The sequence below is a fragment of the Peromyscus maniculatus genome, chromosome 21 (assembly GCF_049852395.1).
Source record: "Peromyscus maniculatus bairdii isolate BWxNUB_F1_BW_parent chromosome 21, HU_Pman_BW_mat_3.1, whole genome shotgun sequence".
Classification (NCBI taxonomy): Eukaryota; Metazoa; Chordata; class Mammalia; order Rodentia; family Cricetidae; genus Peromyscus; species Peromyscus maniculatus.
The window spans coordinates 7810974-7838814 of record NC_134872.1 but is presented as its reverse complement, the minus strand read 5'-3'; the positions used below and the strand labels follow the sequence as shown (position 1 = coordinate 7838814).

At 47.2% G+C, this 27841-nt stretch overlaps 1 protein-coding gene across 1 annotated transcript in view; it reads right to left on the bottom strand.

The window, feature by feature from the left end:
• Nucleotides 1-27392, bottom strand: part of Cmtr1 (cap methyltransferase 1) — a 45572-nt gene extending 18180 nt beyond the window's left edge. Inside the window, exons 1-8 of the mRNA XM_006983076.4 lie at nucleotides 27193-27392; nucleotides 24440-24574; nucleotides 11047-11198; nucleotides 9504-9662; nucleotides 5917-6009; nucleotides 4018-4089; nucleotides 2641-2735; nucleotides 2478-2550 (exon numbers count right to left, since the gene is read on the bottom strand). Of these exons, the coding sequence (XP_006983138.2) occupies nucleotides 2478-2550; nucleotides 2641-2735; nucleotides 4018-4089; nucleotides 5917-6009; nucleotides 9504-9662; nucleotides 11047-11198; nucleotides 24440-24569 (774 nt within the window). The 5' untranslated portion in view covers nucleotides 24570-24574; nucleotides 27193-27392. The remainder of the gene's footprint in view (nucleotides 1-2477; nucleotides 2551-2640; nucleotides 2736-4017; nucleotides 4090-5916; nucleotides 6010-9503; nucleotides 9663-11046; nucleotides 11199-24439; nucleotides 24575-27192) is intronic.
• Between the last annotated feature and the right edge of the window lie 449 nt (nucleotides 27393-27841).

Sequence of the window (27841 nt, the reverse complement as noted above, 5' to 3'; positions counted from 1 at the left end):
TGGGGCCTTAGCCCCGAGTTCCAGCCTCTCTAGCCAAAGGGAAGCAGGAAACTCAAGGACTCAAAGTATCTGCCTCCATAAGGTGCCTAAATATGATCTCATCTGGTGATTTCAAAACCAGTGGCTTGTTGGTGCACAGTAGTGTTCATATACCATCCAGCACTTGGGAAGCTGATGCAGGAGGATTATTGTGAGTTCAAGGATAGTCTGGGTTACATAGCAAGATCTTGTCATAAAATAAGAACAGGGGGCCTTTATAAGCCCTGTCCAGAAGTCTGCTCATAGAAAAACAACTGGTTCTTGGCTCTGCCATTTCCTCACTGCGCAGTCAAGGACAAGCACAGATCTGAAGCTGTTAAGCTCGATTGCTCGACTGTAATTGGGATGAATGGAGGTATTTCTCAAGGCTACTGTAGGATTAAACAATGCAACCTGCAGCAAAGGTCTTTCTAAAACTATAAAGTAGTCACAAACACAAGATGGCTTTATTCAACTAGATCAGTTTCCCTGGAGTTAAAGCTCGTCTTTTCCTATTTTTCTGTTTTCTGCCAAATGCGGTATTGCACATAAAGTGGACACCGTCGATGCTGCCTCATTTCCACTCTCAAGGCCGAAAAGTAAATATCCACATTGACTTTTTCTTCTATCACACTTTACAGACAAGCTTTTCTTACCTAAATATCATCCTCAGGCATAAAACCCCTCATGTGATGTAATAATACCTCAAGGATGTAATTCCCTCCTTCCTTTGTTTCTTCCGATTCTAGCTCCCAATTTCTTTTTCTCTCCCAGTCCCATCTTTCCTTTCCCTATAACCTGCAGCAACAGAGACCAATTATGAAACCTAAGAACTCCTCTTCTCTCCTTCTCCACACCACCCCAAGCTTCCATTTTTCTGATGCCCAGGCAGTAATTTGCCTGCCCCAAACACCCCTAAGGCCCAGCACGCCTATGCGTCTAGCCACTTCCACCTCTGCTGGCAACTGCTCCCTGAAAACACACCAGGCCTGCTAGGCTTGGCTTTCACTCAGGTCCTCAGGGAAAATGGAGATGAAAAAGAAGTACGCACTAGGGCTAGAGAAACTAGTTTTTATCATGGCGTACAAAGACACATCTCTGACAGGGCCATTCTCCCTGGCCACTAACAATCAATTCAGGTCAAGAAGCTGCCTGAAGCTGTCCAAACACACTGCATCTCCCTATGTAACGAACATCCACCCTCAACATGAATGGTACAATCCTGTGCTTACTTCATTCTCATGACAGCAAAAGACAATAACCAGATCCCAGCTGCTGAGGGCAGACACATCCAAAAGCCCAGATGACGCTGTGACTTCCTATCAGCTTAACAGAGCTCCTCTGCTAGGCATGGGCTTTAAAGGAAATCACTGGGAGCTCAGAAAATTAAATCAACGTTGTTTCAATGTAATTTTCTCTTTTTTTTTTTTTTTTTGGTTTTTCGAGACAGGGTTTCTCGGCGTAGCTTTGCGCCTTTCCTGGAGCTCACTTGGTAGCCCAGGCTGGCCTCGAACTCACAGAGATCCGCCTGGCTCTGCCTCCCGAGTGCTGGGATTAAAGGCGTGCGCCACCACCGCCCGGCGTAAACTTAACCAGCCAAATGCTTCTTTTTTTTTTTTTTTTTTTTTTTTTTTGGTTTTTTCGAGACAGGGTTTCTCTGTGTAGCTTTGCGCCTTTCCTGGGACTCACTTGGTAGCCCAGGCTGGCCTCGAACTCACAGAGATCCGCCTGGCTCTGCCTCCCGAGTGCTGGGATTAAAGGCGGTAATTTTCTCAAGATGCTAATTCCAGGAGCGTTTTGTGCTGCCTGCTGGCCCTGGAACATGGGGAGGGCCCTGGAGAGAAAAGAGCAAAGGCTGGAGGGTCTCCACGCCAGCTTTATCAGCATGGAGCAAGTAGTTAGGCAGGGGAAGTGAAACATCAAAGAACTTGGAAATAAGTTCCTCTAGCCGGTGGGCAGTGGGGTTGGGGGAGTCGAGTAGAATGAGGGTTCATGAAGCAGAAACAGGTCTGGGGGCAGCTGGCTCCCGGCCCTGTCACTGTAAAGGAAACCAACTTTCTAGGAGTGGCTAAAAATGCTTTGACCCCAAAGGGAATTCTAGAATGAAATTTCCTTTTTTGCTTTCTCTATCATTATGGAGGGCCAATGTTCAGAGAAATGAGATGTAGCAGAGCAGAAAATCATTTTGCTCTACCGATTCTAGAGAAAGGCCAAAGCCTCATAATTATGACCCCACACAGAGCTTGTTCAGGGTGGCAGAAAGAGAAAATGACCCTGCTGAAATCACAGCTCTTTAGAGCCTGTGCGCGGGAACACTCCTGGGACCAGGGAGCACTGAGGACTCTATCTGGGGATGCAGAGCAGACACATCGCTGCCACATAGCAGGAACACACTCGCACTGAACAAATGGCAATCTCTGAGCTACTGGAGCTCAAGTCCACTCGGCACGAAATCTCACCCCACGAGAGTCCAGGGGGTTTGTGAACATACGATCAAACACAAAATCCATGTTAGCCATCTTCATTGCTGCCCTGGAACAAAGCAAGAGGGAAAGCAGGGTCAGTCCCAGGTGAAGGGCGGACTGGTGTAAGCAGGAAGGGAGGGCTGTCCATCCAGCACACCTGTTAAGGAAGAAGACTCCTCGGATCATCTCATAGGGATTGGCTCTGGTGCGGGCTCGCCTCATCTCCTCCCCATCCAGGATGTCAAACACACTCTGCCAGAAGAGAAGGAGACTCTACAGCAAGATCACAACAGGCCCTCTGGGGCAGGACCCGGGTCTCAAGACTCACTGCTCTCCAAGGAACCGGGCTCCTGCTGCATCCCAGCTCTGAACTACCCAGCTGTGTGACCCTGACAACTGGCTCCATCGCTCTCCCCCGTGAAGTGGTAAAAACCCCAACCAAGCAGACGCCTGGGTGTGGTTAAGTGGTTAAAGCACCCCTGCTGCACAGAAAGCCAACTCTGCACAGCTAATTCTCACAGCAAATTGTTTCCCCATGTCTCCACAACCTTCCAAAGGATTCAAGTCCTGGCACTCAGGACCCCTTGATTGGAACTCTAAATTTAAAAACAAGTTGGGCAGTGGTGGCTCATGCCTTTAATCAAGCACTATGTAGGCAGAGGCAGGGAGATCTCTGAGTCAGCCTGGGCTATAGAGTGAGTTCTCAAACAGCCAGGACTACACAGAGAAACCCTGTCTCAAAAAACAAAATAAACAAATAAACTTAAAAAAAAAAAATCAAGACCAGGGTCTCCTACACATACACACACACACACACACACACACACACACACACACACACACACACACACACACCCCAAAACAAAACACAGGGGTAGGGGGATTCCTCCTTTCTTCTAACTCTACTCTCTAGGAACAGACATCCTCATTACACTTGAGAAACAGTCACCTTATGTAAATCCTGTCTGCCAAGAAAAAGGGGGGACGCTTTGTGAAGGAGCCTTCATTTTTTCAAACCCACTTCCTCCTCTGAGTACCCAGGTGTATGACCCCTGACCTGCACTGAGGCCAGAAGATGGAAAGGGAAACTAGCACTTACCCAAGTGTTGCTACACACTCTGACTTCATTTAACACTCACAGCCACCCAGAGAAGTACCTTCTACAGTTTTACAGAGGCACCAAGCTACGAGCCCACGGTCACACAGCAAAAATACTGTAGAAATGAGGCTCAAATACCGATCTACCTGATGCTGACAAAATGACTAAACTTCCACTCACTAGGCCCCTTGGTAACGTATCAGCAGGATCTGACACTCTGAGGCTAAGTGAGTGCTCTGCTGACGGCTGACCACGTAGACAACACAACAGGCCAAGGCCAGACAGTTATCAGAAAACCACCACCTTGGACATATGTGTCATGGATTCTTCCCATCTCCAGGAAAAGACTTCAATGTCACACTCCCACCAAAAAGAACTAGAAAAGCCCCATTCACCTTACCCACAGGCTTCCCACCAGACCCAGACCAGCCTTACCTTACATCTCAGCACACTGTGCAGCAGCTCTTCCCCACAGAACTCTGTTTCATCTTCAATCACCATCTTTCTCTACAGGGAGAAGAAAATCATAAACATTGACCAAGTGTGACTATTTACTGGGACAGTGGGGAGATTACGGCTCTGAGTGCTCAGAGCAAGAAGGGGCTTAAGTCCCTGCCAAGAAACATCAATCCCTGAGGGGCAGAAAGAGACAATTCCAAATCCCTCTGGCTGTGCTCCAGATGGCTGTGAGATGAAGCAGTCTGCTGGGAGCTCTGGGTAGAATACCATATGGTCACAGCACGCCCAAATGCTGAGGCTGGAAAGAGCACACAGGAAGGAGACACACAAGCTGCCTGCCCTAGAGCAGACAGGCAGAAGGACAGGGCTCCCCTGCATGACAAGCCTGTCCTTCATCCAGGAAGCCTGCACTCTGAGATGGGCAAAAGTGCCTGACACCGGGCGATGACCTGGTGACATTACAGAGACCCAGGGCCCAACCAGCACTGGCCCTCGTAGGAGGCCAGGTCCAACCCAGCTGTGTTGCTAGCTCAGAAACAACTTTTCCCAGGGGCATAGGTGTGTGTGTGTGCAGCAGGCCCATCTATGCCATGGCACCCACGGCGTGTTCAGAAGACAATCTCAGGAGCTGGTTCTCTGCAGGCAGTTGTGTTGGTCCCTCCAGAAATCACACCAGGCTTACATACAGACGCCTCTACTGATGGAGCCATCTCGCTGGCCTGGTGTCAAACTGTACACGTCTCAGAGTCACTGAGGGAGCCGAGGGCACATGTCCAGTATAGAGTGCTTGTCTAGCAAGTGTAAGTTCAATCCCTAACTGTAGTGGGTAGCTGTTCCAGCTTTGACCTGGAAGTACTACCCCCAATGAGGCTTTGGTAACGGTCACACCTAGAAGGTGGAGCCGAGACAGGAGCCCTGGAGACCCGAGATCCGGATGCGCTGGCTCTCTTGGTTCCTGGACCCTGGACGCTGGAGGTAGACCGAGCAGAGTTCTCCAGAGAACACCGCCGGACTGTGCTTCACCTTTCCCAGTCCCTGTAACCTATCCCTTCACTTGTAAGTTACCCCACAAAATAAATCCCTTTTAACTGCGTGGAGTGGCCTTAATATTTCAACCAATACCTAACACTCAAGAAACCAACAAAACCCCAAGAGTTATTGTTTATATGAGTTAGATATAGTTTATTAAAAGAAATCAAAACTGAGATTCTTAAATATTTCTTTACTTAACTCAAAACAATAATATGCTAAATTGTTTTGTTTAAAATGATCTTATTTTCAAAACAGGAAAGTTTAGTAAGTAGTTGTAGATTCCACTTCTAGAAATTTCTTCAGTGTGTAGCTTGGTAAAAGGAAGGGGGCCAAGGCTCCCTACCTGGCTTTTGCATTTCAGTCAGCTGTTACAGTGTGGCGGGCACTGGCCTCTGGAAACCCCATTAGTCAGATGGAGAAAGCCAGAGTGAAAAGAACAAAAACTCGGTGTCATGAAGGCAGCTTTGGCTCTGGAGTTCCTGAAGTCATCCTACTTCTAGAAACCACACTGGAGTGGTAATCAATCACCTCGTTTTCAATTTTCCAGAATGAGATTAAACAAACGCCTTTGCTGACAATGCGCTGGTCACTCTGAAGAAAGGAATGGTGTCCTCCTTTCCCTACCTGAATGGGGCCTAGCACTGACCAGACAATGCACTGATGCACAACGAGCTATTCCAAAGGCATCCCCACGGAGGGCAGAGATGACTGGTGTTGCTAATTTTCAAGTTTCATGCCACATCTCCTGGGCACATCCCTGTGGCACGGCATCCACATTTTTCTAAAGCTGTAGATTCAAAGGAAAGAAAAGCAGAAACTGGGCACATTCTCATGAAACCCTACCTTTCCCACAACCATCCAGTCACTCATCTCCCGAGAGTCAGGAATTTCAGTAGTACATTCTGGAAACCACGACACCTGCTCACAGGCACTGGGCTACAAACAAAGAAGAGGCAGAGAAGTCAATGAGATAGGCTTAGGATTCTGCCCCAACTCACCAGGGTTTCCCCAAAACAATTCAGAGGGTCTCAGATAGGCCAGGAAAGATCTAAATTGGTGATGCTAAATGCAAGTAATCAGACACGAGAAATGAAAGCTGAAGAACAGCTCCAACTCTATTTGAATCCTTCAGAAAATGTCTGAATCTCCAATGTTTCTTTCATTCGATGAGTACCTACTGTAAGCACTCAAACTGCAGAATGAAAGAAGACGTGTCTCTGACCTAAGGCATTTAATAAGAGACTGAGGACAGAGAAACATCGAGACAGTGCCACATAAATACAATCCTCTGAGAAGGAAGACTGAGCAGCACTTAGCCTCACCTAATGCTAACGCCTCCAATAGTGTTCACAAAATAACCCAGAAACCGGTCAGCAGTCTCCCCCAGCACTGACTCCAGGAGAGCACAAGTTCCTATCTGGTGTCTGCTTCCTCTTAACTTTTCAAGTGTCCTCCTGAGCAGACCGAGACAGGGTTCTCACCTGCCATACACTAGGCACCACTTGCAGAGCTTTCAAAGAGTAAATACTTTTTAGAGCACATGGTTGAGGTTGATCTGGTGTGGTATCAAGTCTGCAAATAACTGTACAGTGAACCTAGGACTAAGTGCCACTGGGCTAGAAAAATGTGGATTCTAAAACCTACCCAGGTGGCTAACCTGAGTGTCAGCTGAACAGACTGTTTCCCAAGCAAGAAGTTCACCACTGCAAACTGAAGCTATGTGATTAAAGGTAAGGTTACATGCTCTGAACGGCATAAAATGGTATCCCAATGCAAGCTTTTATTCATTTGTTAAATAAAAGCAGAACCAATCTCCCCATTGAAACTTGGACATTAAGACTACCTAGGGGAGGCGGTGGTGGCACATGCCTTTAATCCCAGCACTCGGGAGACAGAGCCAGTCGGATCTCTGTGAGTTCAAGGCCAGCCTGGGATACCAAGTGAGTTCCAGGAAAGGCACAAAGCTACACAGGGGAAACCCTGTCTCAAGAAACCAAAAAACAAAACAAAACAAAACAAAACAACAACAACAACAAAAAAAAAAAAAAAAAAAAGACTACCTAGGGGATAGATCTGCCCGAGATATAAAACCTTGAACTTTGCACACATGCACTCCAGGAGCTCCTGAGCACTTTCTCCCTGTGGCCCACCCAGGGTCATCTGCCTTAAAGAAGCGGCTACCAACTGGCTTTGCAGTCACACCCTTCCTTCCTTACCAGGGAACTTCTGTCTGAGAAAAATGAATTACGGCCACTGGTAACTGCCACAGCTTCACCATAACAAAGGGTTGGTTTTTTTAAAATAGTCTATCTCCTTAAGCCGGGCAGTGGTGGCACACGTCTTTAATCCTAGCACTCAGGAGGCAGAGGCAGGTGGATCTCTGTGAGTTTGAGGCCAGTCTGGGCTACAGAGGGAGTTCCAGGACAGCCAGGGCTAAACCCTGTTGAGACCACCCCCCCCCCAAAAAAAAAAAAAAAAAAAAAAGCCTATCTCCTTAAGAGAGATTTTAACAATCAACTTTCACACTTCAAATTTAACAGTGAACTCAAGTCCACGCCACTGAAAGGACCAGAGCCTCTAGGTACTTGTTTCCACACAAAGGAGGAAAAGGAAGATACTCAGAGTCTCTAAAGAAAAGCCAAATGTAGCCACAAATTATAGCAATTTCCCAGCATTCAGAGCCACGCCTGTTTACCTACAGCTACTACGCAGACAGTCAGAAAACCATGCTGTTTCCTAACCTCAACTCTGTAACACTGCTGTCTCAGATTACTAATGTTTTCGGGTACTTTTATTAGACCTGCTTCAAATCTGTTGAGGAGTAAGGTGAAAATAAACAAAACTTCAACACTATCTATGCATGACAATGATTTTTTTTTGTTTTTTGTTTGTTTTGTTTTGTTTTTTTCAAGACAGGGTTTCTTTGTGTAGCTTTGCACCTTTCCTGGATCTCACTCTGTAGTCCAGGCTGGCCTCGAATTCACAGAGATCCTCCTGCCTCTGCCTCCCAAGTGCTGGGATTAAAGCGTGGCCACCACTGCACAGCATGACAATGAATTTTTAAAGCCTCTTTTTGGCCTAGAGATCTAGCTCAGTGGTAAAGCGCTTTCCTGGTATGTGCAAGAATTGGTTTGATTCTCGACCCTATAAAAAGTTTCTCTATCTTACAACAAATACAATCAAGTAATAAGCAATTAAGCAGCACAATAGGAGAACTGTACACCTGTTCAGATCCTGGATAACAAAACCTGTGAAGATGAATGTCAGAGGCTCATAATCCACCCTACACTCAAGGGGCACTGGGTGCCTATTCGCCTGTTGAACCCTCCTGGCAGAGAGAGAACTCCCTAGCCTGTGAAGTTTAACAGTCTACTAGGAATATTTCACTCAGCTATTAGAAGTTCTTTGTGTAGCTGAAGTCTTCCTTGTATCATATTCTAACAGTCTCAGTTCTAGAAAACAACAGAACAAAGCGATAGTGCTGAATATTGCCTCAAGTGTCCTTTTCATTCTCTTAGTTAGGGTTTCTACTGCTGTGATCAAACACCATGACCAAAAAGCAATTTAGGAAGGAAAGGGTTTATTTCCCTTACACTTCCACATCACAGTCCATCACTGAAGGAAGTCAGGACAGGAACTAGAAACGGGAGAAACCACGAGGTAGGAGCTGAAGCAGAGGCCATAGAGGGGTGTTGCTTACAGGCTTGCTCATTATGGCTTGCTCAGACTGCTTTCTTTTTTGGTTTGTTTGTTTCTTTTAAGACAGGGTTTCTCTGTGTAGCCCTGGCCATCCTGGAACTCCCTCTGTAGACCAGGTTGGCTTCGAACTCACAGAGATCCACCTGCCTCTGGCCCGAGTACTGGGATTAAAGGTGTGCACAACCACTGCCCAGCAGCCTGCATTCTTTTGGGGGCTTTTTTATTTTTGTTGTTTTTTTGAAACAGGATTTCTCTGTGTAATCCTGGCTGTCCTGGAACTCGCTCTGTAGACCAGCAGGCTGGCCTCAAACTCAGTCCTGCCTGCCTCTGCCTCCTGGGTACTGGGATTAAAAGTGTGCCACCACCACCCAGCTCACAGCCTGCATTCTTATAGCACCTGGGACCACCAACCCAGGGGTGGCACCACCCACAGTGAGCTGGACCTTCCCACATCAATCATCTATCAAGAAAATGCACCACAGACCTACCCAATCTGGTGGGGACAGCTTCTCAATTGAGGTTCTCTCTTCTAAATGACTCTAGCCTGTGTCAAGTTGACATAAATCTAGCCTGCACACCTTCCAGGTAAGATGCTAATTTTGAGCCCCTCTAACCACCCTGCTCAAAATGCCTCTCAAATTAGGGTTTAATTTGTTAAAATATGGTTTCAGAGAGCCACCCATTCAAAAACACCCATAGCTTTTCTGTGTCCTCCACCCTGACCAGTTTACCTCTGGCTCATCCCGCCAATCCACATTCAGCTCCCGATCAAAGCCCTGAAGTGTCAGACCCAAACCACGTCGGCCTTTCTGATTGGAGGTCTCCACGATGTCCTTCCGACCCTGGCTGTATTTACCCAATCCTTCCCCTTCCCTGAAGCCCATCTTGGCCTGAAAAAGGAACAAAGCATAATTAATTCGGTCAACAGACATTTATTTAGTCCCTATCACGGGTCGTACACTGTGAGAAACCCTGAGAAATAGATGGGGGGGGGGGGGGGGCCTCCAGTTGGCCTTTTGGCCTAATGGTGAAAAGAAGCACAACTAACTCACTGTGGGCCAGCAGCCATCTATTCTACAGGCGAAGTCTAGGGCAACCTGGTGCTGGACACACAGAGGAGACCGCAGTGCCGTAATGGGCACCAAGACTACTTAATGACTCTCACGGACATCTGCACAGCTCCCCCTTGCAGCTACTTTGTCCTGTTAAGTGGAAAGGAGCTCCAGGGTGGAGCTGAGAAAGAACCTAGCTTAGGACACAGCAGCTTCAAGCAGGAGCTTCTACCTTACCCTTTGCCCAGGCGTGTGGGCCTGCAGGAACCTATTCAGTTACGAGAGTAACTCCAAGTCGATTCATGGAAAACTTTAAGGTCCTGGCACAGAAACATCTTCTTCAATGTTCTGTCTATAAGCTCACGCTAAACTCCAGAGTTACTAGACAAAGGCACCCAAGTCCCAAATCCCAATCAAAGACCTTCAGTGCAGAGGTCTAATTGCTCCTGGAAAGTCTACGTTCTGTTTGAAAGCTGCCACTGTCACTTACGGACCGGGCAGAGCCTGTATAGCGGCCACAGCGCTTCCCTGGGTCAGAGGCTAAGAAGTCATGAGCTTCCCCACCTGCCACTGACCCAAAGCTCAGAGACTTCAACAGCATCCTGACCTTTCACCTCAGCAGCAGCACATCTCAGTCTTAAACTAATCCAACAAAATTCAGGAGCCAACCATGACACTGGTGAGACTGGACAGAAGACACACGGACTTCTCTCAACTGTGTATGGCCTCTGGTTTTAATGAGGAAAGTGAGCGGGTTTCCCTCGTCCTTGCTACCTGGAAGTGCATGTGAAAGCTGAGGGAGAAAGACAGGCCTTCTATGGAAAGAGACCATGCTACTTGCCTCTATTTCCAGCACCCCAGAATCGACTGCTTTCTTTCCAGAGCACTCACTAGAGCAAAGCAGCATGAGACCTCCGCTACTGACACACCCGTGTCCAGGAAGCACTCCCATCATGCACTAGTGAGGGGACTGAACTGAGGTCCAGTTCTGGGCAGGATGGGAGACACTGGCACTTTTCATGGATGATTCCAACATGACAGACAAGTCTATTGAGAGGAGACCACACTTCTCCACTAAATCTCAACAGCCAGAAAGTAGAGGAAAAATACTCACAAGCTAGCCTGTGCCAGCTGTCCCCCACCCCAACACAAATACACACTCGCCCCGCTTCTCTCGCCCTTCTGGGGCGGCTGTAGACATCCATCCCAAACAATGACATACCATGAGTTTCTGAGAAACACTATTATACATGGAATAGCGAGAAGACGTTCCCTCCACCAGGGAATCCGCTTTGAAGGCATCTTCGATACTATCCGAGTCGGGCTGCTTCCCCTCAGGCTCGCTGTCAGATCCACTGAGGCTTGTAGTAGATGCTGAAAGAGAAAGAGAACTGTTTTGGTGCGTCCCTATCACAAAACTGCCTTCCTATATCCACATCCCACGTGCTCAGCTATGTCTGGTATGTGTCCTGCATTGAATGGAGCTCATGCAATGACCCAGGGTCAAATCTCTACTCTAACCAACTGTATAATCTTGGACAAGTCACCAAAGTCCCTGCTTGGCACAGACCACATGGCAACTACTGCTGCTTGACAAAGTTCCAGCATTTGGAGTTTTTGGATCACAATTCTCCAGCACGCTTTTACTTTCATTATTAATGATTTTCACTATTAAGCCTTGCCTGTGGGCTTCAATGGAAGATGAGGATGCATACAATGGTAACCTCTATTTCCCCGCCCCCTTTGGTCCCTGCTTTTTTTTTTTTTTTTTTCAATTTTTTTTTCCTTTTATTTTATTTTACAATACCATTCAGTTCTACATATCAGCCACGGGTTCCTCTATTCTCCCCCCTCCCACCCCCTCCTCTTACCCCCAACACCCCCCCCATTCCCACCTCCTCCAGGGCAAAGCCTCCCCCGAGGACTGCGATCAACCTGGTAGACTCAGTCCAGGTAGGTCCAGTCCCCTCCTCCCAGACTGAGCCATGTGTCCCTGCATAAGCTCCAGGTTTCAAACAGCCAACTCATGCAATGTGCACAGGACCCGGGAACACTGCCTAGATGCCTCCCAAACAGATCAAGCCAATCGACTGTCTCACCTACTCAGAGGGCCTGATCCAGCTGGGGGCCCCTCAGCCTTTGGTTCATAGTTCATGTGTTTCCATTCGTTTGGCTAATTTTTTTTTCAGTAATTGAGTAAAACCAAAATTTATTATAAGCCACAGTCGTCCTAGGGACCTCCATGCTATATATAGCCTCTATGGTTCTATGGGTTGTGGTCTGATTGTTCTTTGCTTTATATCTAGAATCCACTTATGAGTGAGTACATACCATGACTGTCTTTCTGGGTTGGGGTTACCTCACTCAGGATGATTTTTTCTAGTTCCATCCATTTGCCTGCAAATTTCATGCTTTCATTGTTTTTCTCTGCTGAGTAGTACTCCATTGTGTATATGTACAATGGTAGCCTCTTAAAACAAAATAATTCTTTGGAAAAAAATTCCCGCCACGCCACCATGGAACCATATAGCATAACTCTGCCTACTCCCATACAACTTAACACCAAGCTGCTAAAAAATTTAGATAAGTAACATATGCTTAATAAGTAAGATATATATTGATAATCAAGATTTATGAACTCTTAAGGTCTACTCAAGTTCACAGTAATATTTGTCTAGCTTCATCTTTGCTCACTTTAAGCTTTAGCTATTTGGATAAACTAAGCCATATTTAAAAAAAAAAAAAATCTGGTGTTTTGGATCCTATCCTGGATCTCGTTCTGTAGCCCAGGCTGGCCTCAAACTCACAGAGATCGTCCTGGCTCTGCTTCCCGAGTGCTGGGATTAAAGGTGTGCGCCGCCACCGCCTGGCTCAGCCTGCTTTCTGTACTACTAAAAACTACCTGCCAGGGAATGAACGTCACCACCTGTGGTAGGCTGGACTCACCTACACCAATCATTTATCAAGAAAATGCCCTACAGGTCAATGTGATAGAAGCATTTTCTCAGTTGAGATTCCTTCTTTCCAGATGACCCTAGCTTGTGTCAAGTTGACAAAAACCTAGGCCAGCACAATTGACACTTGTCAACTCAACCCACAAAGCCATCACTACTCAACTATAACCTTTCTTTTCTCATTTGTCCCTAATGTCATGTTAATATTAGTATCACAATATAAAACATAACTTTAAACGTCTCACAGTCTTAAAAAAATTCTAACACTTTGAAAGTTCAGTCTCTTAAAAATATCTAAGTCTCATGTTCAGTTGATATCACTGGGAAGCCTGCTTTTTTCTGAAGGGAAACAGGGAGATGGACTGGGAGGAATGGGGGGAGGGTCTTGTAACTGTGGGCTCCTGAAAAATCAAAATAAGTTGCATACTTTTTATGCCAAGAGGGAAGAACCAAGGCACAGTCACAAGCAAAACCAAAGTTCAACAATGTAAGAAGTTCGGCTTGATGTCTGGGCCCCACTGCGATCCTCTAGGCTCCGGAGGGCGCAGGCAGCTGTCTCTAGCGCTGCCGTTCACAGCACATGCAGCCTGCCTCACAGGCTCAGCCCCCCACTCCACAGCTGCTGCTCTCCTTGGTGGGCACTCACTGTACGGTGTCTCCAGTGGCCTCTCCTGACCTCTCACAGTGCCAACCCTCAGCCGCTCTGTGATCCTTTCATGCCTTTAAAACCAGTAGCAAGTGAGAGAATCTTACGTAGTATCAAACTCAGAATGAGTTATAGCCTCGGTCACCTCCTGACCACAGCTTCTGTGTGCTGGCCCTGAGGAAGTGTTCACCTCAACAATGCTGGTCTCTTGGTAATCAAACTGATTTCTCAGTTCCAGTTAATCAGCATTAATTGTCCCAGTAAAGCAAAGGTTTTCACCTTGGTGGCACTACAGACCCTCCCTTCTTAATCAGTCACATCTAACTCCAGATTCTTGATTGGAATTTTTTTTTTTTTTTTTTCTAGACTGGGTTTCTCTGTGTAGCTTTGGAGCCTATCCTGGATCCTGGATCTTGCTCTGTAGACCAGGCTGGCCTTGAACTCACAGAGATCCACCTGCCTCTGCCTCCTGAGTGCTGGGATTCTCAGACTTCCCTCTGAAACCGCACAGTCCAGGCCTCCATCCTCTGCACTGCTCTCAGGATCTTCCAGGTCCCACAACAGCTCAGTAAGCTCTGAGCACTCAGTGGCTTTTCCTGCCCCAAGTTCTAAACAACTCCATGATCCTCCCCCAAAACAACACAGTCAGGTCAGTTACAGCACTACCCCGTGAGCCTGGTACCAAGCCCTGCCTTAGTTAGGGTTTCCAACTGTGAGGAAACACCATGACCAAAAGCAGCCTGGAGAGGACATTTAGGTCATCTTAGAGCTCACTGTCCTTCATGAAAGCCAGGAGTCAGGACAAGAAGCAGAGCAGAGACCACCAGAGCACCCGAGAGAAGAGGAAAGACTTCAAGCTGCTTACTGGCTTGCTCAGCTTGTTTTTATATAACCCAAGATCACCTGCCAGGGTGGCACTGCCCACAGTGGGCTGGGTCTTACCACATCAATCATTAACTAAAAAAATGTGACCCAGCTTGCCTACAGGTCAATGTGATGGAAGCATTTTCTCAATGGAGGTTCCTTCCTTCCAGATGACTCTAGCTTGTGTTGGGTTGACAGAAGAAACTAGCCAGCATAAGAGGTTTGGAGGCAAATCCACCTGAATCTGGAAACACTCTCAAAAAGTTTGCACAAGAATTTCTAGACATTTCCATTAAAAATGGTACAAACAGCAGTAAACTAGGAGGACTGTAGAACAGGAAATAAGGGTGGTGATATCCAATCTGATCCCAAGGTTTAACATGTTGGGCAATCCCAGCACTCTGGAGACAGAAGCAGGTGGATCTGTGTGTTCAAGCCCAGCCTGGTCTACAGAGTGAGTTCCAGACTAGCCAGGGCTACACAGAGAAACCCTGTCATGGAGAAAAAAAAAAAAAAAAAAAAAAACAATCAACAACAACAACAAAGAGGCTGAACAGTGAGCTGGGCATACTGATGCCTACCTTTGATCCCAGCACTCAGGAGGTAGAGGCAGGCAGATCTGAGTTTGAGGCCAACTTGGTCTACATACAGTTTTCCAGGACAGCCAGGGCTACACAGTGAGAAAACACTAAATAAAAGAAGTTGGATAGTGCTCACCAGTGCACACATCTTAATAGTAACTGGTTATCTAAGGAGGTGGGGAGGATAGGGACAGGAGGGATCCTGGAGCTTAGTAGCCAGCTAGCAGCTAGTTAACTGCATTGATGAGCTCTAGGTTCAGTGAGAGACTGTCTCAAAACAAGGCAGAAAGCAACTGAGGAAGTAACCACCTACCGTGGATCTCTCTCTCTCACACACACACACACACACACACACACACACACACACACACACACACCCACCACTCTTAGTGTAACTAACACTAGGAGTTTCTTGCAAGGATCCAAGAAAACCTAAGAACACTTGCTGTATTCACTGAAACAGATGACCAAGACTCAAAAAATAACAGAAGGTGGAGTTGAGGGCCACTCCACAAGGGGAATTCACATCTGGTACACTGATCCAATCCAATCCCATGGCTGGGGAGGTCACAAGCCCTGGTGGGGAGGTTGCTATTGGCCCGCCGCAGGGACGAGATGTGTCTTCTAACTGTCCCCCCACAGAGCAGAGCTGCTGTCACTTTGGTCAGCAGCCTTTCTGTAGAGCTCACTGGTAACAGCAGAGGCCCAGAACCAGTCAAAGTGCTAGAAATACAGGACTCTTTAGCCATGGGCTAGACACACGGCCCAGCAGTTGAGAGCATGCACTGCTCTTCCAGAGGACCGGAATTAGGTTACCAGCACCCACAAAGAGCAGCTCACCATTTCCTGTAACTCCAGCTCCAAGGGATCCAACACCCTCTTCTAGACTCAGAGGGAGCCTGCACATACCCACACAGAAAATTATTTCTTAATCTTTTATAATAATTTAAGCCAGGTGGTGGTGGTGGTGGTGGTGGTGGTGGTGGTGGCGGTGGCGGCGGCGGCACACGCCTTTGATCCCAGTGCTTGGGAGGCAGAGCCAGGCGCATCTCTGTGAGTTCAAGGCCAGCCTGGTCTACAGAACGAGATCCAGGACAGGCACCAAAACTACACAGAGAAACCCTGTCTCGAAAAACCAATTATTATTATTATTATTATTATTATTATTATTATTATTATTATTTAAACGTTCAACAAAAATGGGAGAGCTCTGTCATTCCTTCCAAGGCTCAGAGCATATCCTGGAAGAAGGGGCAGAAAGAATACAAGAGCTAGAAGAAGGAGGGAGAAGCGTGGAGCACTGACTTCAGGCTGACAGGGTTGCTGGACTCTTGAACTCACAGCAGTGATGACCTGAACTAGATTGGGTCCATCAACATCTGTCATAAGAGGTGGGGTTGTTCATGGCTGATGGGGGAGGGAGAGACATTTCTTCAGTGGTGTGGACATTGGTAAGGTGCCCACCCGTAACTCCAGTAAACAAACCCTCATCCATGAGCCTGTAATCAATCCTAAAGAAACACAATGGGGGTGTCTGTTTGTCTGTCTTTGTCACTGAGTCTCTCCATTAAAGCAGAAGGGGGTTAGTGGGGAATAGGTGAGTTGGCAAGGGGAATAAGAGAGTCATAGGGGTGAGTGTGTGAACACGATAAAAATGCATTATCTACATGTATAAAACTACTGCAACAAAATTTATTGTTATGTAAAAATACATGCTTTTAAGGAAAAAAAGCATTTAAAGGGGAGCTGGAAAGATGGCTCAGTGGTTAAGAGCTCTTGCAGAAGACCCAGATTCAGTTCCCAACACTACATGGCAGCTCACAACCATCTGTAACTCCAGTTCCAGGAGATCTAACACCCTCTTCTGACCTCCATGGGCATCATGCACAGATATAGTACACATACATACATGTAGGCAAAACACTCATACACATAAAATCAATCTTTTTAAAAATTTAAATAACTACTGGGGGATGTAACTCTGTGGAAGAGTGCTTAACCAGCATGCATGATGTCCAAGGTTCAAGCCCTGATAGCAGAAAAAACAGTAACAGGCAGATCAGAGCCATATGTATTAGTACAGCATCCTGACTCTTAGGTAAGAAGAGGAAAATATAATCACGTATTTGTATTTCTGGTACTGGCACTGTAATTGGGCTTTGAAAGCAAAGATATATGAAACTGACTATCCTGAAAGTGACTATGTACACACACAGGGGCTGGGGCCTGCAAACAGAATACCAAAGTAAGTGACAGTGTGGAAAAACCAAGGTGGTGAAACCTGATTTACAGCTTCCTGATTTATGGTTTCCTATCCCAAAGAGCAAAATGAAATAGTTTGGGTTTTTTTTTTTTTTTTTAAAGATTTCTATCTTTAAATCATGTGCATATGTGTGAGTGTATGTGCACATGTGAGTGCAGGTGCTCTCAGAGTCCAGAAGAGGTGTCTGATTCCCAGGAGCAATAGACATAGGTCTTTGTGAGCCACCTGACATGGGTGTAGGAACTCAACTCAGGTCCTCTCCAAGAACAGCATGTGCTTTTAACCACCGAGCAATCTCTCCAGCCCTTATCTTCTTCTACTTTCTAAAAGTGTAAGAACCACACAAATATATATTACTTAGTAAAATATAAAATGTTTTTAAACTAGGTTAGCAATGTGGTACAATACCCTTGAGGAAAAAGGAAGACTGCTGAGAAAAGAAACTGGCCAGGTCTAGGCAGGGTGGCACATGATGCCAATGCCCTGGACGAGAAAGCAGGAATATCTCCAAGCCGAGCCTAGGCTGCATATGGAGGAGAAGGGACCGATGCTGTGGGAAGTCCAAAGAGGAGCGGAAGACCCCATATCAGCTCTGTATGGAGCCCGGTGTCAGACTGTTGTTCAAACTACAATTAGAGCATACATGATGATTCTAAAGTTTATCAGTACCAACCTCACCCCTTTGCAGCAAGACACACACCTGCATTCCCCACCATGCCTACTTGGTTCTGCCATCCTCTGGGTCCAATACATGAGTCATCCCACCACCAGCCAAGCCCTCACTGTGCCCAGTTAAAGCCAGGTATTAGCTCCATGCTACCCCCAGAACAGGATTACTCACAGAGAACAAGAACTTCGCCACAGCTAACTTTGAATCTCAACACTCAGGGTGAAGCTGCTCATTTAGTAGAAATTATTTAAATCAGCCAGCCATCATCTTTTCTGATTACCTACTGAGTATATGGCTCAAGTTATTTCCTGGTACAAGAAGTGCCAGGTGTTCAGGCCTCAAAAGATAAGGACAGAATACACCATACAATAAACATGGCCTTCCTCAAACCACGATGCAGTCCAATTTCACCACCAGAAGGTTGAAATACGATGGATACATTCTAGGCCAGTAAGATGGCTCAGCAGGTAAACGTGTTTGCTGTCAAGCCTGAAGACCTGCGCTCCATCACTGACACCCCAGTGGAAGGAGAGAGCCAGCTCCCACAAACTGTCCTTTGACCTCCACATGCATGCCACTGCACCCCCCCCCCACCCAAATAATAAATACGTATAAAAATGAATAATTATAAAGAAATTAAAAACTAGAGGAAACAAGATATTAGAGCTCAGAATGCTGATACTGTTAACTAAAGCAGACAACTAGGGCTATTGATATAGCCCAGGGGTAGAGCACTGCCTGCCTTACAAAAGGCCCTGGATTGGATCCTCAGTGCCTATTGAATTAGGGGAAAAAAAGCCTATTGCTTGACTTTTTCTTTTTCTTTTTCTTTTTTTTTCCCTTCGAGACAGGGTTTCTCCATGTAGTTTGGTGCCTGTCCTGGAACTCACTCTGTAGACCAGGTTGGCCTCAAATTCCCAGAGATCAGCCTGGCTCTACCTCCCGAGTACTGGGATTAAAGGAGTGCGCCACCACTACCCGGCCCCATTGCTTGTCTTGATCAGACCACTCCTTTGGTTCAGAACCTGTTCTTGAGAAGTCCATGCTAAGTAAAATAGGGCACTCTCTATGAAAAAATAACAACTGTCAAAGGACTTTGAAATTTAACAGATAAGATAAATGTGCATTTTCAAGAATATAACATTTTGTAAAAGAAAAAGTCCAGTAAATATGTGGACTAAAAAAACACTCTAAATATACTCAAAATGGTGTCTAAACCAATCAGAAAGCAAGAAGGCATTTTAGTTTAAGAGTCATGCAATCTGCCCCTTCCTATTAAGATGGTTGCCCAATTTTCTTGCTTATATCCACCGATGTAGCACACGTCACAGTGGCAGAGTGCTAATCAGAAGGAGAGCAGAACATTAACAATAAGTAACCATGGAAACTGAGAGGTGAGAAAACATTTGTTTTCTGTTTTGTACTTTCCTGAGAAAACTGGGGCGGTGGCGGGGCACCATGCAGCTATAAAGAATTACCATTCAAAGCTTTGAGAAGAGATTGGTTCATTTCCAGGGAAACCATCAGGCAGCAGCTCAGAGAGGCAAGGCCTCCTGAGTGGCTCAAGACACTCCCCAGGCTGGAGTCCGCCATCTCCCACATGGACGAGAGAGAGCTCTGCAGCAGAGTCCACAGTCCCCGTGCTAAGGAATGGCGCTCCAAGGTGCAGAGTCTCTGAGCTGCTCAGTAGTGAAAGGGCGGGGCGGAGAATGTGCCCCGATGGCACCTGAGGGAAGTCAGTGACACAGGCTTAGTTAGAAGCTGCAATGTTGTAGCGGGCCTGTTCCTTTTACGAGCCTTGTAGACATGCACAGGCCTACCCAGAAAACATCAGAAGCCTCTATGAAAGCCTGTGTCTTTCTGAAAGGGGACTGTGCTTGCTCCAGCTCTAGGGAGTCAGGAAGCTGTCAGACTGGAGAGTGGTGTGGCACACCTCCCACTGCCAGACATTCAGGGTTCTCACCACCTTAGCTCTCTGAGAGGAAGTCATAGTTCCTTTCTCTTTCAGGATGACTTATGACTTCTTTGGGCAAAAAAAAAAATGATGGGAAGTCAAGTTTGGGTGAAAACTCACTAGGGAATCAGTGCTGGACTAGGTGCAGAGGTCCAGCACCAGATTCTGGCAAAGACCTTTGCACTCCATCCTTCCTCCCAAGCGTCTAACTACTGCCCAGACACCAGACTCTGCAGACTCTTAGAGTGAGGGCAGTGGCAGCTGAAAGTACCATAATTCCTTGAGAGACCACGAGGTGAACATGAGAAGGCTAAGCAGCCTTCTTCCTTTCTCTCTTATTCACGTGCATAAAGCCCGTTCTTAGCTTGACATGACTAAGAGAATGTTTTCAGAGATTGCTCCCAACGTCCAAAGACTGCGTGTGGTAGCCACTACTTATTTTTGTCCCCTGGGCTTTTGGGCCACTCTCCAGATGAAACAGAGAACTGTCGTGGCTGCAGTAGAACTGAAGGGGAGGCTTTACTTCCTAAAACCAGCAAGAATATAGCAAACACTGAGCAAAGAATTTAGTAATGAGGATATACATTAACAGGACTAATAAGATTAGTCTGTTAAAATCATTAGTTTCACTAAGAACTTGCCAAAGCTAAGTGATGTCCCTATTTACCTCCCCAGAAATGTCCCTCTTAAGATCTACCAGAAAGCCCAAAGAAAACATTAGGATTTTCACTCAGGATTTCTTCCCTCCCTGATAGAAATCATTACTAAGGCATTCTGAAGAAGACAGACTTTATAAAAGAACAGGCTTCCCAGATGTTGGCAAAACTGTGCACATGGCAATAGAAAAGTAAGACAAGTGTGCCAAGGTTAAAAATGAAAGTGATAACGCAAGGGGAGGCAGCTCCAACCAATCCTGGCCAAGGTGAGGAGCACACAGATACAGAGTAAATTATGAATTTTAATAAGCACCTCATCCTGTCTAACAAGTGCTGGGGAATACACTCATTCTTGCTTAAAGATGCCATTTCCCTTCATGCCAAACAAACAGTAACTCATTAGAGCAATTGGAACAGATACTGATAAAGGGAGTCTTCGATTAAGGTCATGAATCTGGACCGACAGGAAAGCGATGGTGTTTCAGGGCAACAGCCTATTATTGAGAGGAGAATTAAACCTGGTGGAGGGACAGGTGCACTTAACGTGGCGCTGGATGGTTTGCAACTTCCAAACCAACCTGCCACAAGAGGACCATGAGCCCTCATTCAATGCACAGCTAAAGAGAAATGGACGTTTTCTTAGGCTCTAGACCAATTTTCCTGTAAGAAGCAACTAAAAAGAACAAAATGCCCTCAACTACCTCTCCTTGCGTTAAGAAGGTTATTTGACTCCGAGTTTCTAAGAGTTTATTTACACTTGAAAGTACTTTTCAACTCCTCTCAGAACACCCGGAAGAGAATGATGCCAAGATGCTCGTGATAATATCCCTTTCTTCTTTTCTCTGGCTAAATGTCAAGCTGCTGAGCTGGCAATGTATCTACCTGTGAATAATGTAAAACAAACAAACAAATTCAACAGATCTGCTAATGAATGTCAATCCAGCAAAGGAAGAAAACACAAGGTCCAGACAGGAATAGTCAGCACTATTTTTCAATTTCCTGATTGTCCCCAAAGGACATTTCTCAATCATCTGCCTCAACTGTATGTGGAGGCAGAGGACCCTGAGCGAATGGAAACATCCCTGCTGTAATTCAACAGCCTGAGGAGGAGAGCTGCATGTGTAACTCAGGAGACAGCAAACTCGTCAGAGCACTGCCCAGAAGATGCCTAAGAGAGGCTGATACAGAACACAGTCCGAAAGATGGAGGAGGAAGGGGCAAAGTTTAAGGTTCTTAGAAAGATGACACCGTGACCTTTTCTCAGTCCTCTCCAGTAATGATATGGCAAGCATTTGCTCCATGGCCAGGCATGGAAGAGGGAGCAGGAACCGCTGAGTAGTCAGCGGTTTCTGGGTCACTGTGAGGCTACTCTCTTCCTACAGTGAGTTACCTGGAAATATGTAGCTCTGTTGGTTTGCCTCTGCCTTCCTTCTGCCTTGTTTTCCGCAACTGAAAGAAACCCAGACACATGAGGCCGACCGGCTCCAAATCTGCACTCGACACACAACAGCAATAGTCCGTCCTGAGTCATGAAGCTACTTCCAGAAAAGGGTAAAGCTATTTTGTAAAATTAAGGGAGTATGCCAGGCGGTAATCACACTTCACAGACACATTTTTAAAGTTTAAAATGTCAATCAGACTAGTTTCCTTAAAGGAGCCTCAACTTTAGAGGCTCACCATCCTCACCTGGGAGCTGTCCTCTCACCTTTAAAGCTTGAGAGGAAAAGTCCAAAGATCCACTTAGCACTAGATACTTACTTCCCAGGCATGCTCTCACCTTGTCCCTCCTAATGAAATGCCCGTCCCCTATTAGGACTGAATCTAACAGGGTCAATGGGGTTTTTTGTTTTTTGTATTTTTTTTTCCCCTAGGGGCCAGTTTGCTAAGACCTCTGCCCCATATTACCCCACCATCCTATGTTGACTCATGTCTGGCTTCAATCAGACCCTCAGGAAGTATGTCCAGTCTGGTAGGCAATCAGGGTCCCACCCGACCACAAGCAGGAACTGGTCTTGTTATTTTCAGTCAGACAGACCCCTGACACTGCAACCACACTTGCTGACCAGGTGTCATGTGCAAATCATAATGATTCCTGTACCAGTAAGAATCTACACCCAATTACTTCAAAGTACACTTAACCACTGCTGGAATTCCCCTAATCCTATTTTAAAAGGAGCCTGCGAGCTTCTCTTGGGAGGTGGGGTGGGGGTGGGGTTGTCATCTGCCACTTTGTCAGATGGTTTGACCCCAGCATGCTGGAATTTTTTTAATAAATGCTCTTGCTGATTGCATGTGTGACTGGTGGTTTTTATGGGCCTTCCCATGGACCCTAACAATAGTCCTCTCCATACCCAAGGGGACCTGGCATACATGACCATGCTCAACACCACTGAGTCTTTGAAGGCAGCCATACCTCCACATGCAAGGTCATCAGAGTCTCTGTCCAGCCTAAATCACACCTGCACCAAAGCTACATTAAGCTCACCACCTGTCAAGCTTTTCTCTGGGCAGCGTCCCTGGAACAGCTAATGAGTAACTGTCCTTCCATGAGCCTACCACTAGTAAATAAATTAACACCCACAAAGGAAGCATCACATCCTTTTAGTCATCAATCTGTTACAAAGTTTCACTCCAGTTTATTAGTGATCACACAGAGTATGCAAAATGCAAGTCTGCTGTGGACTGGGTTGAATATAGTATCTTCCTTCAAAATTCCTGTCACTTATAAACTGAGAAGCAATTTTATTTGGAAATAGGGTCTTGCAGATCAAGTTAAAATAAGATAACACTAAAGTGGCATAAGTCCTAAACCAATGACTGCCATCGTCCTAATAGGGAAATGTGGACACAGACACAGGAAGGCAGAGGCAGAAACTAGACACGCTACCACTAGAACCACACAGTACCAAGTACTGTCAGTGAGCCACCAGACATCACAGAAGTAAGGAGGGGGAGTATCTTCCCAAGAGCCTTCATAGGGAGCATGCAGCCCTACTGACAACCTGGTTGAGACTGCTAGTTTCCAGAAGTGTGAGACAACAGAGTTCTGCTGTAAGCAGTACAGCATACTGGAGTTTGCTAGAGCAGCACTCAGAATGAATAGAAGCAGAGTATAGTGGCGCACACCTTTAATCCCAGCACTTAGGAGCAGAGGCAGGCAGATCTCCGCGAGTTTGAGGTCAGCCTAGTCTACAGAGCTAGTTCCAGCCAGTTACATAGGGAGACCTATCATTGAAAAAAAAAAAAAGAAAGAAAGAAAGAGAAAAAGGAAAAAAGAAATGAATAGAGCTGGTTTGTACTTCTAATTGCCTGGTATATGAAGTGAATGCAGGCACTGTGAATGTCTACAATGTTAAAATTACAGGCAAAGCAAAGTATCTTTCAACCAGACCAACCAAATCACTGAGCTGAATATAAACAGCAATCAAGAGTAATGTTCCACCACAGCTGGGTATTTCTAATTACAACTGCAGGAACTGAGAAAACTATGCAAGGACCAGAGTCAGATGGGCAGCTGCACCCCACATCTACAAAGGAGCCCCCAAATTATTAATAGCTATTAAAACCACAGCACTCAAAGTTACCTCTTCTTCTACCTGACTTAAGGCAGTAAGAATGTCACCTGCGCCGGGCGGCGGTGGTGGCACACGCCTTTAATCCCAGCACTTGGGAGGCAGAGCCAGGTGGATCTCTGAGTTCGAGGCCAGCCTGGTCTACAGAGCGAGATCCAGGACAGGCCCAAAGCTACACACAGAAACCCTGTCTCAAAAAAACAAAAATAATGTCACCTGCTAAAGGACCAGGAACAGAACTAAGGCACTTCTGGACACGCCCACACATCTCTTTAAATTGAAGTTTCCTTACTCTCAGCAGAATAGCAGCAGAAGGAAGTCGATACAGTTACCATATTTCTGTCTGATTTGCTTATTCTGCCCAACGGGCAGTGAACTGTATTCTGCTCAATCTAAGCACTAAGGATTCAAACAACCAGATGGCCAGTGGCCTCAGATCACACAGGCCAGCATACCTTTTGCTGCATGATTGACAGAGGAGAGAGGTTCATCATCAGATGTGGAGCTGAGGTGCCGGGCAAATTCCCCAATTCGCTTCTGTTTCTTGAGGGGGGCAGTGCATTCTGGGTCGGTTCTCCTCTTCATTGTTACTACAACCATAAATTCCATCAGTCAGCTCCTGGGTTAGAACTACTGGGAATGAAGCAAGGACCCCAAAGTATCAACAACCATCAGCTAGATGCGATTTGGTCACTCCAACCACCTCCCAGGGCCAGCACTTGAACAGCCTCTTCCTCCAAGTAAGGTCTAGGAAGGCGGCTAGCCAAACTCTGGTTTTCAATAACGACGGTAGGTTTTACTAGGAAACAAGATGATCTCAGACTTGGAGACCCCAGGGGCCATTAGTGTCAGATACCAAAAAATTAGATTAATTCAACAAGACACAGGAGGAAAAAAAAAGGCTTTGAGTACTTGTTATTCTACACTTTGGAGACAATAGTGGCTATTCATGACAATGTGTACTGGAAACAAATTATGAAACTTACTAACAGTCACCAGTATTTCCAAGGACCACCACAGAATAATCTTTTTCATCGCTTTTACCAGAGCAATTCAGATATTATATGACAGAAATGCTGGGATTTGGTTTAATTCCACATTTTTGAAATATGAAAGCACTAGTGTAAGGCATGTTAGCACGAGCTGGGTTACAACCAAGAGTGGGACCCAAGACCCTGGGACAACAGGTAGCTGGAGTACTGGGACTCCAAGACACGATTTTTTTCCTTTTTAAACATTTTTATTTTTGACATTAATTTTAAGACTAGGAATACACCTCCAGGATAAGGAATGGAGTGCTGGATGTGGCTGGTGTATGCCTGTGTCTCAGCACTCCGGAGTCACCTGAGTTTGAGAGAACTTGAGCAAAACACAAGGGCTTGAGGATGTAGCCCACCAAGGGAGCCCTGCCCTGCATGTGTGAGGCCCTGGGTTCCAGCCCAGCCCTGAAAGGGGAACAATAAAAGAACACGAAGCTGCAAGCAGTCAGTACAGTGATGGCCGTGAGCAGGTACACGAGAAGACAGCATAAAGTTTAAAAAGGAAAAAATGGATGGGGAGCTGGAGACCTGGCTCCAGTTATGAGTGTGTACAGGTCCTGAATTCAATTCCCAGCACTCACACTGGACAGCTCACAACTGCCTATGACCCTAGCTCTGGGGAAGCAGACACCTCTGACCTCTGCAGGCACCCTCACGAACATACACAATTTAAAACAGTAAAAATAATTTTGTTAGTCAGGCCGTGGTGGCCAATGCCTTTAATTCCAGCACTCGGGAGGCAGATAATAATAATTATTATTATATTTTTGTTTTTCGAGACAGGGTTTCTCAGTATAGCTTTGGGGTCTGTCCTGGAACTCACTCTGTAGCCCAGGCTGGCCTCAAACTCAGAGATCTGCCTGCCTCAGCCTCAGTGCTGGGATTAAAGGTGTGCACCACCACTGTTCCGGCTCACTAAGAATAATTTTTACAAAGATGGATGGAATGAAATAATTACGAGATCTTCAGGAAAAGTAGTGTATTCACAAACAGAACTCAGAAAGGAGAAAAGATTTAAATAAAGTTAGAGGTATCCTGACATCTTTGGGGAATGAGGACGCAGGGATACAAGAATGGACGTCTATGGCATGTTGTCAGGCACATGGTGGTTTAAAGATCACGCTTGCCTTGCACTGTGAACTGACTACTCAGTATTGTCACATAAAAATTAGAACCAGTTCAACGTATTTCAAAACATTTGCTGGAGGGCAAAAAAAAAAAAAAGAATGGCTTTCCAGCACCAGCAGCCGAAGCAAGAAAGTCGTGGACTTTGAAGAGGATTAGTGATCCTTCCCTCCGAAACCTAGCAAAATCCTGGATCACGTTTCGGTGCCCAAGGCTGAACCGGTGGACCAAATGGACGACACTCATCCCTTTCTCGGGAGGCGGTTTCCTAAGTGACACGGGCTGCGCCTATCAGAGACTGAAGGGACAGCAAGCAAGGCCTGCGGAGCCGCATTTCACCTGACATCACAGGCCGCCCGAGAAGGCCCACAGGTGAGCCGCTGGAAAGCTCCTCACAGCCTTCCCAAAGGGGCCTCTTTTTAACTCTTCAGCCATGCTGGGGGGGGGGGGGGGCGACTGGTGGCACCGGGAACTCAGTGTGGATCGCGCTGGGGGCCGGTGCGGGAGAAGGGAACAGCCCCGTGGAGGGAAGGCAAGGCGGCAGATACGAATGTCTCCTCCACCGCGGCGCCTTCGACGGGGACCTCGCAGGAAATCCAATCCAATCCTCTCCATCTTCCCCGCCAAGGGGGAGGCCACAGAGCTCTCGGGTGACCTACAAAGGCCAGCCGCGCCGGGACCAGGCGGGCACGTCTGAAGTGCACGGCCCCGAGGCCTGCTCCCCGCCCGCCGCGGGCTCCCCATGCCCTCGGCAGCCTCCGCGCCCGGGCCTGGGTCTCGCACTGCCCGCCCCCCCGGATGCGGAGGGGAGAGACGGGAACGCCATCTCCCCCGACCGGGGTCCTCGTTAGGGAACGTCGGGTGTGAGACGGTGTGCGCAGCAGCAGCGGGGCTGCTGGGGAGGAGAGGGGCCAGGGGCGGAGAGAGAAGCCAGCAGAAGGCGGGCAGCGCCGCCGCCGCCGCCGCCGCCGCCGCCACAAGGGAAGGATGCTGCGCCCGCGCGCCCGCCCGCCCGCACCCCCGGGCCGCGCGCCGGCACTCACGCTGAGGGGATGGGGCGAGCTGCCGGCGAGCGGAGACGAGGGGCTCAGGCCGCCACTGTCGCCGCCGAGCCTGGCCCTGCAACCTCCTCCTCCTCCTCCTCCTCCTCTCTCACTTTCGTTTCCTCCCAGGGCCGGCCAGCTGCGCGGTCGCGCTCCGATCCCGCCCCGCGGGCGGCGCCGCTTGATCACGTCACGAGCCCGCCGGCCCCGCCCCCGCCGGGTTCAGGCTTGGGCCCTGGGAAAAGCCCAGGTCGGGCAGCGCTCCCGGGGGCCCGAGGCGCCTGCGCGGAAAGGCGGACCCGCAAAGAAAGGAAAGGAACCCAGCGTCTTCTCCGGCTCTCTAGGCAAGAGAAATCAATCCTTCATCTCAGTTTACTTCATCGTGTTATGGGGTACCTGAAGAGAAAAACTCCCGAGGTGCCTGGATAAATTATGTTTTACTATTTGTTAACACCAGCTACTCTGCCCCAAGCAGAGTAGCGGGAAGCAGCCTCGACGGCAGTTGTGATGTTTACAGAAAGACAGCTCTGGACATCCGCAGCAAGCCAGCGTTGTTGACAGAAGTAGACAGGTGGCAATTCAATCAGGCAGTTAACCTATAGGTCAGAGTCACTTTGTACAGACAGGAATCTAAGGCTGATCTAAGGGA